Genomic DNA, 14989 nt, shown 5'->3' on the forward strand with positions numbered 1-14989 from the left:
GTACAGCCATCCTTTCCTACCCAAATGGCCCCTGCCCCTGCCCCCTTACCCCATCTCAGCAGGTTAAATCAGGCCATCCGAATCTACCCGACAAACCATCAGAGGGACTAGAAAGTGGAAGGAGACCACAGGAAATCTCTGTTCCCTCACTGCCCCACCCAAGCCCTCCTGTCCTACCAGGAAAGGCTCAAGCCCAAGTCCAACCTGTGCCTCACCTGGAGGAAGGTAACCACCCCAAACGGTGTCTGCACGGGCTGCATCTGCGGGTCCTCTGTCAGCAACATGTGCTGAATTCTCGACTCACTGTTATCCAAAGGGCTATGCCAAGACACGTGGTCCCCGCTGCAGAAGGTGTTCTCTGTGGACAGACGTGAGGGTCCTCAGCGACCGAGGCCCTGCAGCCAGGCCTGGAGCCCGACCCGGGGTCTCAGAAGCCCAGGCTGGGAGGCTCCCCAGACTTCCAAGGTGGCCCCTGTGAAGGAGGGGACGCATTCACTTGGATGGGAGCAAAGAGTATGGCTACTGCCCCCAAACCAAACACGTTCCTGCTCGCCAATTCTGCCAGCCTTCAGTGGAAGATGACGGGCTACCAGTGTGGCTGCGTGCTTGGCCTGACAAGTCCAAAGACTTCTGGCATCTTTGCTTCCCCAGCACCTTCACTTATTCGGGAGGCAGGGGGCAGCCACAATCGGGTCTGCCAAGAAAGAATAAAGTGCTTTACTGTGGGACCATGCTGGCCAGAAGCCCACAGGAAGGCTGGAGGGCAATAAAACCCTTCACCTTGGAAAAACATACCAGGATTTCTGTGCGGCTGAAACAGTGTTCAAACAGGAACTTCCTTCCTTGGAGGGCTTTTGAGATCTGTCACCAGTTTCTCACAGGTAGACAGATTCAGGGAATAGTTCCTCATTAGATGGAGGTCTGACTTTGCCTCACTCATCTCGGCCTAGATGTGCAGCCTGGAGGGGCAGCTGTTCCCATGAGGACACAGGCATTGGACCCAGGCTGCCCAAGAGAAATGTGCAAATATGGCCACCCTGTAGTCTCACTGTTGCCCTTCACACAGGCCCGCTGCTTTAAAGAAAGATGTTTAAGGTATCACAGCCACAAGGGAAAAACAACGCCTTGGGTGTCCTTCCACAGGTACTCTGCATTTACTAGCCTATAAGCATCTATAGGTCCTCTCCATTTTTTTTTCCCTTCACACCATTTTGCACATTTCTTTTAAAATTATGTATCTTGGAGATCATTTCATATCAACACATAAAGAGTTACCTCATTCCTTTTTTTCCCCAGTTTTATTGAGGGGAAATTATTATTTATAATTGACATATAACACTGTTTTGTTTAAGGTGTATAACATAATGATTTGATATATGTATATATTGTTAAATTATTACCACAATAAGCCCATCACCTCACATAGTTACAAATTTTTTTTCTTGTGATGAGAACTTTTAGGATCTACTCTCTTAGCAGCTTTCAAATATACAACACAGTGCTGTTGACCATAGGCCACCATGCTGTATAATTACCTCCCCAGAACTTATAACTGAAAGTCTGTACCTCTTAACCCCCTTTACCCATTTCACCTACCCCTCCCCCACCTCCTCTCCCCTCTGGCAACCACCAGTCTGCTCTGTACCTATGAGCTTGGTTTTTGTTGTGTTTTCTTTTGTTCATTTGTTTTATATATTTTTTAGATTCTACATATAAGTGATATCATATGGTATTGTCTGTCTTTGTCTGACTTATTGCACTTAGCATAACATTCTCAAGGCCCATCCATGTCCCAAGTGGCAAGATTGCATTCCTTTTTATGGCTGAGTAGTATTCCATTGTGTATATATACCACTTTCTTTATCCATTCATCCACCAATGGACACTTAGATTGTCTCCATATCTTGGCTACTGTAAACAACACTGAAGTGAACATGGGGGTGTGTGTATCTTTTCAAATTAATGTTTTTGTTTTCCTCAGATACACCCAGAAGTGGAATTGCTGGATGACATAGTAGTTTCTGTATTTCATTTTTTGAGGAACCTCCATACTATTTTCCAAGTGGCTGTACCAAGTTACATTCCCACCAACAGTACATAAGTGTTCCCTTTTTCCATGCTCCCACCAACACTTGTTATCTTTTGTCTTTTTGATGACAGCTGTTCTAACAGGTGTGAGGTGATATCTCACTGTAGTTTTTACTTGCATTTCCCTGATTAGTGATGTTGAGCACATCTTCATGTACCTGTTGGCCATTTGTATGTCTTCTTTGAAAAAAGGTCTATTCAGTTCCTCTGCTCATTTTAAAATCAGATAGTTTGTTTTGGCTACTGAGTTGTATGAGTTTTAATTTTTTTGTATGAGTTATTTTTATATATTCGACATTAATCCTTTATCAGCTGTATGATTTGTAAATATTTTCTCCCATTCAATAGGTTGTCTTTTCATTTTGTCAATGGTTTCCTCTTCTGTGCAGAAGCTCTTAGTTTAATGTAGTCCCACTTATTTATTTTTGCTTTTGATGTCTTTGCTTTTGGGGTCAAATCAAAAAAAAAAAATCACTGCCAAGACCAATGTGAAGAAGCTTACCCCTAATGTTTTCTCCTAGGAGTTTTATGGTTTCAGGTCTTACATTCAAGTCTTTACACCATTTTGAGTAGAGTTCTGTGTACAGTGTAAGATAGGGGTCCAGTTTCAATTTTTCGGATGTGGCTGTCCAGTTCTTCCAACACCATTTATTGAAGAGACTATCCTTTCCCCCATTGTATATTCTTGGCTCCTTAGTTGTAAATTAATTGACCACATATGTGTGGGTTTATTTCTGGGTTTATTTATTCTGTCCCATGGATCTATATGTCTGTTTTTATTTATTTTATTTTACTTTTTAAATAAATTTATTTATTTATGGCTGCGTTGGGTCTTCATTGCTGTGCGCAGGCTTTCTCTAGTTGCGGCGAGTGGGGGCTACTCTTCATTGCAGTGCGCAGGCTTCTCATTGTGGTGGTTTCTCTTGTTGCGGAGCATGGGCTCTAAGCACACGGGCATCAGTAGTTGTGGCACGCAGGCTCAGTAGTTGTGGTTCGCAGCCTGTAGGGCACAGGCTCAGTAGTTGTGGTGCACGGGCTTAGTTGCGGTGCACGGGCTTAGTTGCTCCGTGGCATGTGGGATCGTCCCAGAGCAGGGCTCGAACCCGTGTTCCCTGCATTGACAGGCAGATTCTTAACCACTGTACCACCAGGGAAGTCCTATATGTCTGTTTTTAATGTCAATACCATACTGCTTTGGTTATTATAGTTTTGTATACTGTAACTACCTCAATATTTTTTTTTAATAATCATGAAGTAAGTTTGTATTTTTCATCCTGAAATAGCTGAAATTGTCAACTACTTCATCTTTCATATAGCTGTATAGTAGTTCATTATCGTCTGTCACTTATTTTATTTATATATTTGTTTGTTTATTTATTTATTTATTTGGCTGCATTGGGTCTTAGTTGCAGCACATGGGATCTTCATTGTGGTATGCAGGGTCTTTCATTGTGGCATGTGGGCTCTTCGTTGCAGTGCACAGGCTCTCTAGCTGCGGCACACGCGGGCTCTCTAGTTGTGGCGCATGGGCTCAGTAGTTGCAGCGCATGGGCTTAGTTGTCCTGCAGCAAGTGGGATCTTAGTTCCCCAACCAGGGATTGAACCCACGTCCCCTGCATTGGAAGGTGGATTCTTAACCACTGGACCACCAGGGAGGTCCCTGGTCTATTACTTATGATCTGGGAATTTCAACTGTTGAGATCTCTTGACTTTTTATCAATATTTAAAGTAAGGCACAGCTCCAGGCAGAGCCAATCATAAACCCCCAAATTTCCCAATTTCTGCTTGGCCCACTCCTCCCAGATTTTCTCTCCTTTTACAGTAGTGTGTGTCTACAAGCAGCATGCATGATCTGCAAGTAAGAAAACAATACAACAAGTAAAAAGACTGAATTAGTAATTAAAAGCTTCCCCCACAAAAAAAGTCTAGGCCCAATGGCTTCACTGTAAATTCTACCAAACATTTAGAGAAGAACTAATATCAATTCTTCATAAACTTTTGCAAAAATTAAAAGAATAGCTAACACTAATTCATTCTATGAAGCCCTGATACCAAAACTAGACAAAGGCACTGCAAGAAAAGAAAGCCATGGATCAATATCACTTATGCATAGACACAAAAATCTCCAACAAAAATACCAGCAAACTGAATACAGCCACATATAAAAAGGGTTATACACAATGACCAAGTGAGATTTATCCCAGAAATGCAAGTTTGGTTTAACATAAGAAAATCAATTGTTACATACTATATCAATAGAATAGAGATTTTTTTAAAAATCACATGATCATCTCGATAGACACAGAAAAAGCATTTACCAAAATCCAATACTTTTTTTTTAATGAATTTATTTATGTATTTAGTTAGTTTTGGCTGTGTTGGGTCTTCGTTGCTGTGTGGGGCTTTCTCTCTAGTTGTGGCGAGCGGGGGCTACTCTTCATTGCGGTGCGCGGGCTTCTCATTGCGGTGGCTTCTCTTGTTTTGGAGCATGGGTTCTAGGCACACAGGCTTCAGTAGTTGTGGTGTGTGGGCTCAGTAGTTGCGGCTTGCAGGGTCTAGAGCGCAGGCTCAGTAGTTGTGGCGCACGGGCTTACTTGCTCCGCAGCACGTGGGATCCTCCTGGACCAGGGCTTGAACCCGTGTCCCCTGCATTGGCAGGTGGATTCTTAACCACTGCGCCACCAGGGAAGTCCCAAAATCCGATACATTTTAATGACAAAAACACTCAAACTAGGAATAGATGGGAACTTCCTCAACCTGTTAAGTGTATCTACAAAAAACGTACAGCTAACATCATACTTGATGGTGAAAGACTGAATGATTTCCCTCTAAGATCAAGAACAAGACAGAGTTGCTGCCTCTCACCACTTCTATTCAATGTAGTGTTAGAGGTTCTAACCAAGGCAATAAGGCAAGAAAGAGAAATAAAAATCTGGATAGACTGAAAAGGAAATAAAACTATCTCTATTAAAGATGACATGATCTTATACATTGAAAACCCTAAGGAATCTACTTAAAAACTATCAGAAAAAACAAGTTCAGCAAGATTGCAGGGTACAAGAATAATATACAAAAGTCACTTGTATTTCTATACACTAGCAAGAACAATTTGAAGATAAAATTTATAAAATAATTCCAGGGACTTCCCTGGTGATGCAGTGGTTAAGAATCCGCCTGCCAGGGCTTCCCTGGTGGCACAGTGGTTAAGAATCCACCTGCCAAACTGATTCACTTTGTTATAAAGCAGAAACTAACACACCATTGTAAAGCAATTATACTCCAATAAAGATGTTAAAAAAAAAAAAGAATCCACCTGCCAGTGTGGGGGACATGGGTTCAAGCCCTGGTCTGGGAAGATCCCACATGCCGCGGAGCAGCTAAGCCTGTGTGCCACAGCTACTAAGCCTGTGCTCCAGAGCTCGTGAGCCACAACTACTGAGCCCGTGTGCCACAACTACTGAAGCCCGCACGCCTAAAGCCCATGCTCTGCAACAAGAGAAGCCACCGCAATGAGAAGCACAAGCACCGCAACGAAGAGTAGCCCCCGTTCGCCACAACTAGAGAAAGCCCGCCCACAGCAACAAAGACCTAATGCATCCAAAAATAAATAATATCAATAAAAATAAATTTTAAAATAAGAATCAAGTTGGATCCCTTCTTCAAACCATAAATAGAACTTAATTCAAAATGGATCACAGGCCTAACTCTAATAGTTAAAACTCTTAGAAGTAACATAAGAGTAAATCTTCTGACCTTGGATTAGGCAATGTTCCTAGATAGATACCAAAAGCACAAGCAAACAAAGAATAGATAAACTGGACTTCATTAAAATCAAAACCTGTTGTGCTACAAGAAAGTGAAAAGAAATGCAAATTAAAACCACAATGAAATAACCACTTTACATCCATTAGGATGGCCATTATAAAAATAAAAAAATAAAACAAACAAAAAACCCCAGAAAATAACAGGTATTGGTGAGGATGCAGAAAAACTGGAACCCTTGTGCAATAGTGGTAGAGATGTAAAACAGTGGAACTGCTTTGGAAAACAATTTGGTGATTCCATGAAATACTAAACATGGAATTACCATACGACCCAGCAATTCCACTAAGTATATACCCAAGAGAAATGAAGACATGTCCACACAAGGACTTGTATCTGAATGTTCACAGCAGCATTATTCATAATAGCCCAAAGGTGGACACAACCCAAATGTCCATCAACTAATGAATGAATAAATAAAATGTGGTATATCCATACGATGGAATATTATTTGGCAACACAAAGTGCTGAAGTACTGATACATGCCACAACATGAATAACATAGCAAAAACATTATACTAAGTGAGAAGCCAGTCACGAAAGGCCATGTGTGACTCCATTTATACAGAATGTCCTGAGTAGGCAAATCTATGGAGATAAACAGATTAGTGGTTGCCTAGGCCTGGGTTGGTTAAGGGGGAATCGGAAGTGACTGGTCTGGAGTTGCTTTTTGGGGTGATGGTGTCACAACTGTGAACTATAAAATATGTGAATTATATCTCAGTAAAGGTGATATATTAAAAGAATAAAGAAAATGCAGTAGGCGAAAGGGAAGAATTTTGCAGGAGAGGAAAAGTGGGAGAAGCAAGGCCCTGGATTGTTACTACCAGTTCAGGTTAAGCAGGCTGGCCCAGGAGAAACCTAAGTCGTAATGCCCAGACATCATAGCATTTTATAGTCCAAATCACCTCAATGATCACCTACTCCAGCATTTTCATTTTCTGCAAATGAGGAAAGGATCCTCAAGACTGCCCAACGTCAGGGAGCAAGCCAGTGAGGATGGGCACAGTGTAACACCTCTCAAACATGTTTTGTTTTTTGAATTTTATTTATTTTTTTATACAGCAGGTTTTTATTAGTTATCTATTTTATACATACTAGTATATACATGTCAATCCCAATCTCCCAATTCATCCCACCACCATCACCCACCCCCGCTTTCCCCCCTTAGTGTCCATATGCTTGTTCTCTACATCTGTGTGTCTATTTCTGCTTGCAAACCGGTTCCTCTGTACCATTTTTCTAGGTTCCACGTGTATGCATTAATATACAATACCTGTTTTTCTCTTTCTGACTTACTTCACTCTGTATGACAGTCTCTAAGTCCATCCATGTCTCTACAAATGACCCAGTTTCATTCCTTTTTATGGCTGAGTAATATTCCATTGTATATATGTACCACATCTTCTTTATCCATTCATCTGTCGATGGGCATTTAGGTTGCTTCCATGACCTGGCTATTGTAAATAGTGCTGCAGTGAACATTGGGGTGCATGTGTCTTTATGAACTATGGTTTTCTCTGGGCCTCCCAAACTTTTGAGTCATCCATAACACCTGTTAGGATTTTTGACATATCTATGTACACCTGTACTGTCACCTACATATATTTTTCCCCCTAAAATTGACTCACTTTTTTTTAACCTAAACAAACTTACTTTAAAAGGAAAATTCATTTAAAAAAATTAAAAATAAACGGAAACTTCATATCACTGTACTAAATAATAAGGGAAATAGAGAGAAAATCAGTGTTGCTCACCGTAAAGTGGAAGATAACAACTTCAAAATAATTCAATGAAAAACAATGTTATTAATTTATAACTGATACTGTTGCCTACCTAACATTGTTAAAAACTGAAATGAACAAGGGTTAAAGAGCTGTTAGAGGTTTAAAGAGTCATGACAAACTCAGCAGGATTGAATCAGAAGGGGGAAGACAGTCCTCACTATTCATGTCACTGAATGCCTTGTCCAGTTATCACTTAAAATCTCTTGCTGGCTTTGGCAAACCCTGGCCGACTGGTTAACCTTGCGTTGGGAAGGCCCTGTTCCTTACTAGCTGTGACCCTGGGCAACTTACCCAATCACAATCTATAAGCCTGTTTCCTCATCTGTAAGCAGGAAATAGTGTGCCTACTCAGTGTGTGCTCCACGTTATTACTCCTGTACTGGAATACAGTATAGCTACTCCCATCCAGGTCCCAGTCCCTTTACCAGAAAACAGGACCGGCCACAGAACCTGTAGCTAACAGCAACTGCCAGTAGGTGGCACCATTGCTCCTGGTTTAAGGAAGAGCTGGGCCAGTTAGTTCCCTCCAGCGCCCCCCACCTCTAGCTGACTTAAGCTGGAAACGGAAGAGGCTACAAAGGTTTGGAGTCATGACCTTTTATTAACCATAAATAACATCGATTTAAAAATAAATGTTGTACCAACCCACACTGTTGAAATGAAATACGAATGACCAAAAGCTCCTATGTACAGACAATTTGGGAAGGGGCTTAATTTAGGCAGCTGGGAGACAGGTCCCAGTCGCTGTTCTTGGACCAACACACCAGCCTGCGGGATCCAGAGTGAGTTAAGGCAGGAGGGGGAGGAGACAGTGTTAACTCTCCACAGAAAGGTTCAGAGAGCATGTAGCTAACAACCTCCCAGCCCTGCCTGGTGGGGGAACCAGACTTATTAGCTCTGCTATATGGCCAAGAAATGGTCTTTCTTAACAATGAAAGAGCCTTGGTCACAGTTTTCAAGCCTGGGACAAAGCCACAATGGGCTCATTCTTGAGTCCAGCCTGGTCTTTATGCCCCGGATGCTCAGCCCCATTCTGTGCGGAGCCACCGCGGGTCTCAGCACTCAGGCCCAGCACCCACCCCAGGAAGCCCTCAGACCCTTCAGAGGGGTTTTCAAATGCTAATACTGCCTCGGTTGGAGGCCCAGCTGTTCAGTCCAGTGGTCAGAGGCGCTCGCTCCCTCTCCCTTCCTCTCTCTGGTTCCCTGAAGGGTCCTTACCAGGATATTAGGATGCAAGTCCCTGAGACCCCAACCCAAACAGCACGGCAGAGGGGCCACAAGGGCTGTTCCAAGTGAGGCCTGCAGGCTTACTTCCCATTCTCTTCCCTCTTCCTCTGAGCTCTGCCTCCCAGCACCATGAGAAGCCTCCCTTGGCTGCAGCCTGTTTGGCAAATTCACACCATTCCACGGTGGCAAAGAGAGTCCAAAAACTACTAGGTTCAGTTCTGCCCCTTGCTTTGTTTAAAGAAAGGTTTCATCACTCAATGTCTCTTTCCCCATTAACAAACAACTCCCTGGCAAGAACTCTTAAAAGGTGGGGGGCTGTATGGCTGTGCCGATCCTAACTGACCCCTCGAACTGGCTGTCACCCTACCCCACTTCCCAAACATCCAGCTTTAGTCATGGTGGTTTGAAGTTGGACTGTGCCGGATATAAAAAGTTAGCAAAACCTAGGGAAATGGGTTGCAGAAGAAAACAGCTATTGTTCGCAAAATAATTAGTGCTGCCTTTGAAACACTGAGAAACAAGTGCATTCTTCAAGAGTTCTTAATTCATCCCAACTCTGGAGAGTGACTGTCTGTCTCCATTCTGAGTGGAAGGACAGGCCCAGTGGTGTTTCACACAATACCTCAGAAAGCAATGTCCCACCCACAACATTCCATCTCCGTGGTCAGAATCCATATACTTGGTTGGAGGAGAAAGGGTTAACGTTGTCTTTTGGAGCCCCAAAAAGAGGGTTTCTCATGGCTGACGCTTGGAGGCCCGTGTCTGGAGATGGCTACATGCATTCCAGAGACAGAGAGCAAGGGCAGGAAACCCAGCTGAACTGTGCCAGGTGTCAAAGGGGTGGTGGGTCTGCAAGAAGTGTTTTAGGGAGTGCAGGAAAATGGAAGGTGGATCAAAGCAGGTTGGTAGATTGGAGTCTGTCAACTTTCTTTTTTTAAAGTCTTTATTGAATTTGTTACAATAGTGCTTCTTCTGTTTTATGTTTCAGTTTTTTGGCTGCAAGGCGTGTGGGATCTTAGCTCCCTGACCAGGGATCAAACCCGCACCCCCTGCACTGAAAGGCGAAGTCTTAACCACTGGACTGCCAGGGAAGTCCTGGAGTCTGTCAACTTTAAGGTCAAACTTCTCAACAATGGGGTAGCCATCACCGTCTCTCAAGAAGCAGTCTCCATCCCTCTCACCTTCTTGGTGCTCACAAATTTTCATGGTATATTTCCAGAAAAGAAGAGCCTACAAAATTTAAGAGGTCATAGGGTGTAGACAGACTGATGTCACTGCCACAGATCACATTTCTGGAGCCTTTAACACACTCATGAGATGCTATGCTCATTCTGGGGAGGGAGTGACCTGAGGCATCACACAGAGGGCACTGCTCTCACTGTCTAGCGCCAGTACTCCTCTAACTCCACCTGACAGCACCCACCAAAGGAAGGGCACAGACCACCTTCTTGCCGGTTAAGATCAGTGCTCACCTTCCCCTGGTAACTGCAACTCTCCTTCCTCCAGGGATCCAAATAAAGCCGTGAGTGAACACTTTCCCGCCCGCCTGCCCCGACTCCCCAGCCCCAAGCCAAAGCTAAGAGTTCGGTTCAGAGCCTTGCAGCCTGGTGAGGCATGGCCCACCCTAGGAGCGCTGGACGGCAGCTGAGAGCAACATGTATGTATATCACATAGGAGCAAAATACAAATCTGTCCCAGGTAATTCCCCTTTAACACTCGAGTGCTGTAAGGAGAGAATAAGAGTGGGATGTTCTGGAGCTTAGAGGCTTCAATTGGTACAAAAGAGCAGAATCTGGCGCCCCTGCCCTTCTCTACACACATGCACAGCAGACAAGATGCTTGTAGGGAAGATCTCAGGAGCGTGATTACACAATCGCCCCACTGCAGCGTTTCAAATCAAACTCTCCCAAAGAAAGGCCGAGACAGGATTCTTTCTTCAAAAAAGAAAAAAAAAAAAAACCCACAAAACAAACAGCATGTGGAGGAGGGAGAGAGACAGATTCTCCGTCCGTGTGTTAATGGGCCTTCGTGGCTAGCAGGCAAAGCTCTTCGTAGCTGAGGGTATGGTGTGGACGGTGGCCCATTGCCAAGCTTTTCCAACCCAGGCAAGTGGTGGAAGCAAGGATTAAAACCCCCTCCCACCTTTTAAAAGTCCTGAAGGCAGTTTCATGACTGGAAAAGTGAATCTGTTTGGTTAGAGAGCATCCCTCATCTAGTTCTGTGTGATATCAATCTGGCTCAATGTGGCTGCAAGACACAGCTCGGGAAGTGGGCGTGCTGTACCACTTGATTAAGTAAAGAAGAGCGAGAGGAGACATGTTTGTTCTTACAAAACTGAAGGGGAACTGAAAGGATGTTCCTTCTAGGTTTTTCCCAGAAACAAAGGAATTGCCAAGGATCAGAAAGCCAGTCCAAGGAGACTCAAAATTGTTTCCCTATGTATTTTCTCAACAACCTCTGTCTCTCCACCTTCCTCCCTCTCCCTCAAAGCCACAGACACAAAGGCAAATGGTTCAGGGGAAGGAAGATCCCTTTTATAAGCAGAGCTCGGCAAAGCTACTGCAGGGAAGGCAGGAGGCTGGCAGGCTGCTTGGGGCCCCCAGGGGCCTAACCCAAAAGCGAATCTCAGGACTGGCTCTCTACCTGGCAGTGGTGATACCCCCAGAGTCTGACTGTGGATCCCAGACACTCGCCTTGTGTCCGCACGCACAGGGCCCTGGCCAGACACCCTCATTCTCCCCGCCGGTGATGGTGAGGACCTTGACTGCAAAGGGAGCTTGTAGGGATTTATCCGCCACGGCTCGCAGCTGTCACTAGTCAAAGCCTGTTCCTTCACCCACTATGGGCCATGCCCTCCTGTAAGGAATTCAGGGCCTTGCTCACCACTTCAAGGGAGCCTTGAGTCCTAAGCTGGCAGACGCTTCCACTTCTCTTTTAAAGCAGCTCCATCTGTTTAGACACCTGTCAGTATGGAAAGGAAGAGTCTTCTGCCCAGAGGCCTGTAAATGGGCAACACCCGCCCACGCTCCTCTCACTCTCCTGAACCAGCACAGAGGGCCTGCCACCTACACGCAGGGAAGATTCCAAGCTCCTCTGCTCTGAAAGCCAAATTAACTAAAAAGGTTTTAAACTTGCAGTACCTACGTACATTTCAATCCCTCAAAATGCCAAGAGATGATTTGGAGCTTTAAAATCAAGCACATGCTTCTACTCCTTCCACCTTTTTCCTAAAGAGACTACTATTTAAATCCACAAGAGGGCTTCCCTGGTGGCGCAGCGGTTAAGAATCTGCCTGCCAATACAGGGGACACGGGTTCGAGCCCTGGTCTGGGAAGATCCCACATGCTGCGGAGCAACTAAGCCCGTGCGCCACAACTACTGAACCTGTGCGTCTGGAACCTGTGCTCCTTAACAAGAGAGGCCGCGACAGTGAGAGGCCCGCACACTGCGAAGAAGAGTGGCCCCCGCTTGCCGCAACTAGAGAAAGTCCTCGCACAGAAACGAAGACACAACACAGCCAAAAAAAAAAAGATACATTGCCTTTGACTTAATCATTCTACTTCGTTGTTTTTTTTTTTTTTTTGTGGTACACGGGCCTCTCACTGTTGTGGCCTCTCCCACTGCGGATCACAGGCTCTGGACGCACAGGCTCAGCGGCCATGGCTCACGGGCACAGCCGCTCCACGGCATGTGGGATCTTCCCAGACCGGGGCACGAGCCCGTGGCCCCTGCATCGGCAGGCGGACTCTCAACCGCTGCGCCACTAGGGAAGCCCAATCATTCTACTTCTTAGCATCTATCCTAGAACAAAACGTGCACAAGGAGGAATGAACAAGGATGCTCACAGCATCTGTGCACTGTTTGTGATAATGGAAAAATGGAAACAACCCGAATGTGCATCACCAAGAGAATGGTTAAATGATGGCCTAGCCATACTACCAAGTCAGAGGCAACAGTAAAAAAAGAATTAGATAAAGCTTCATATATTGACATGGAAAGATCTCCAAGACATACTGTTACTTGAAAAATCCAACTGTGAAGAACAGTACAGTTTCACTTACATTAAAGAAGGGAAAAAAAAAAACCCAAACCATTTCTTTAGGTATCTAGAAGAAGGTGGATACACAGAAAAAAATGTCTGGATGGTCATACAGATATGTTGCTCCTTTTAGGGAGGGGCCTGAGATTGGGTCGTGTGGTCAAGGAGGACTTGACTTTTTCTGTAGAATCTGAATTTTTAACCTCCAAAATGTATTTATGTATTATTGGTATATTTTAAAAAATAAAATTAGAAAGAACTCCTCCTTGATACCTCGGGCACGCAGCGGAAACTCCTTAGCAGCTCCGGCAGCCACCATACTGGCTACCATGCCACTCACTCTGGGTGCAGTGATACAGATCTGGACTGGCCAGGAAGCTAGGGGGCCACCCTTGGCTCACATCTAACATATCACCAGTGGCACTTTCACCATCCAAGCTTTTAAGTTCTTAAATGCCCCACCTTCTCCTAAATTAATCAGACTGGTGATGCTGGTCCGCTTGCCATAGACTTCAAACTTCTGCTGTTATTTTATTTTTCTTCTTCTCTTGGTGGTTATGGTCAGTTACATAAAAACAATCCCCCTTCTCAGGCTTCCCTGGTGGCGCAGTGGTTAAGAATCCACCTGCCAATGCAGGGGACACAGGTTCAAGCCCTGGTCCAGGAAGATCCCACATGCCATGGAGCAACTAAGCCCGCGAGCCACAACTACTGAGCCTGTGCTCTAGAGCCCGCAAGCCACAACTACAGAGCCCATGCACCACAACTACTGAAGCCCGCGCACCTAGAGCCCGTGCTCCGCAACAAGAGAAGCCACTGCAATGAGAAGCCCGCGCACCGCAACAAAGAGTAGCCCCCGCTCGCTGCAACTAGAGAAAGCCAGCACGCAGCAATGAAGACCCAATGCAGCCAAAAATAAAATTAATTAATTAAAAAAAACAATCCCCTTTCTCTCCCTTGCAATTTTTGTTCTTAGTCCTATTTCTGTACACTGTACATTGTTTCTTATGAGCACTTCTAGCATTCTTACGGCTCAGGATTAACATTGCCTTTGAAAAATCTAAAATCTAAGATCTGTAGACATAGCTATAGACCAACAACCTGATAGGCCCAGGTGAAGATGACCACACATACCTGCTATTCTCATTTTTTAGGGTAGACAGAGCTGATGCACTTTTGCTCTGGAACAAAGCTGCCTTCGTATCTCCGAGCATTTCTGAGCCAAAGAACTTCAGCACAGCCCTCTTTTTGCCTAAATTCCAAAAAGGAAGGGCATTTTGCCCCTTTGCAGAAGTCTGGAAATCTGGAGGGACACACTACTCTAGGATATACCTTTTTGCTTTGTTGTCGTTTTGCGTTTGCTTTGGGAGTAGAGAGTTGTACTCTTGGCACATACAGGCTAGGGAGATGCAGACAAAACAATCATCTTTGTTTTTCCTTCAGGAGAGAGGATGGTGAAGACAGGATGTGGCTTCAGAACCTTTCACGGGAAGAACCTGCCCTGGCCTTACGTACATAAAGCATTTGGTTTCCAACGAATATGAAGAGAGAAACTTTCAGGAGCCAGGTAAGAAGTTAAGTAAATGAACGTTATCTCAAGTGCTACCCTCATTAAAGAAAATGTCTACCCTAATCCAGACTATGAGTTCAAATGTAAGCGAGAGTGCACCCATTCAATAGCAGGCCGGGGGTGGAGCTCAGTGTTTCACCCCAATACTCTCAAGAAGAAGCCATCACCGAGTGAATCACTAGACTCAGTCTGGTGGCAGGGGAAACTGATGGATCAATCAATCAAACCAATAAACTTCACCCTCTTCCCAGCCACCAACCATGGTGAAACAGGTAAAAGGAAAGCATATGGTATAGAGGTGACCTGAGTACTACAGAACACAGTTTCCAAGGAATTCTCTTACTTAATCCACTAGGACTTGGCCAGCCCACCATACAGCTTTGTACTTCAAACCTCTCCAAAGTACATTAAAAAAAAATTTTTTTTGCCACTCCTGGTCTGAAACTTAGGCTTTAG

At 44.6% G+C, this 14989-nt stretch overlaps 1 protein-coding gene across 2 annotated transcripts in view; it reads right to left on the reverse strand.

The window, feature by feature from the left end:
* Nucleotides 1-14989, reverse strand: part of SUFU (SUFU negative regulator of hedgehog signaling) — a 108269-nt gene that overhangs the window by 35259 nt on the left and 58021 nt on the right. For both annotated transcript variants that reach the window (XM_082854909.1, XM_082854908.1), the window contains exon 4: nt 216-358. In XM_082854909.1, the coding sequence (XP_082711035.1) occupies nt 216-358 (143 nt within the window). The remainder of the gene's footprint in view (nt 1-215; nt 359-14989) is intronic.

This window comes from Leucopleurus acutus (assembly GCF_964270905.1).
Source record: "Leucopleurus acutus genome assembly, chromosome: 14".
Taxonomy (NCBI): domain Eukaryota; kingdom Metazoa; phylum Chordata; class Mammalia; order Artiodactyla; family Delphinidae; genus Leucopleurus; species Leucopleurus acutus.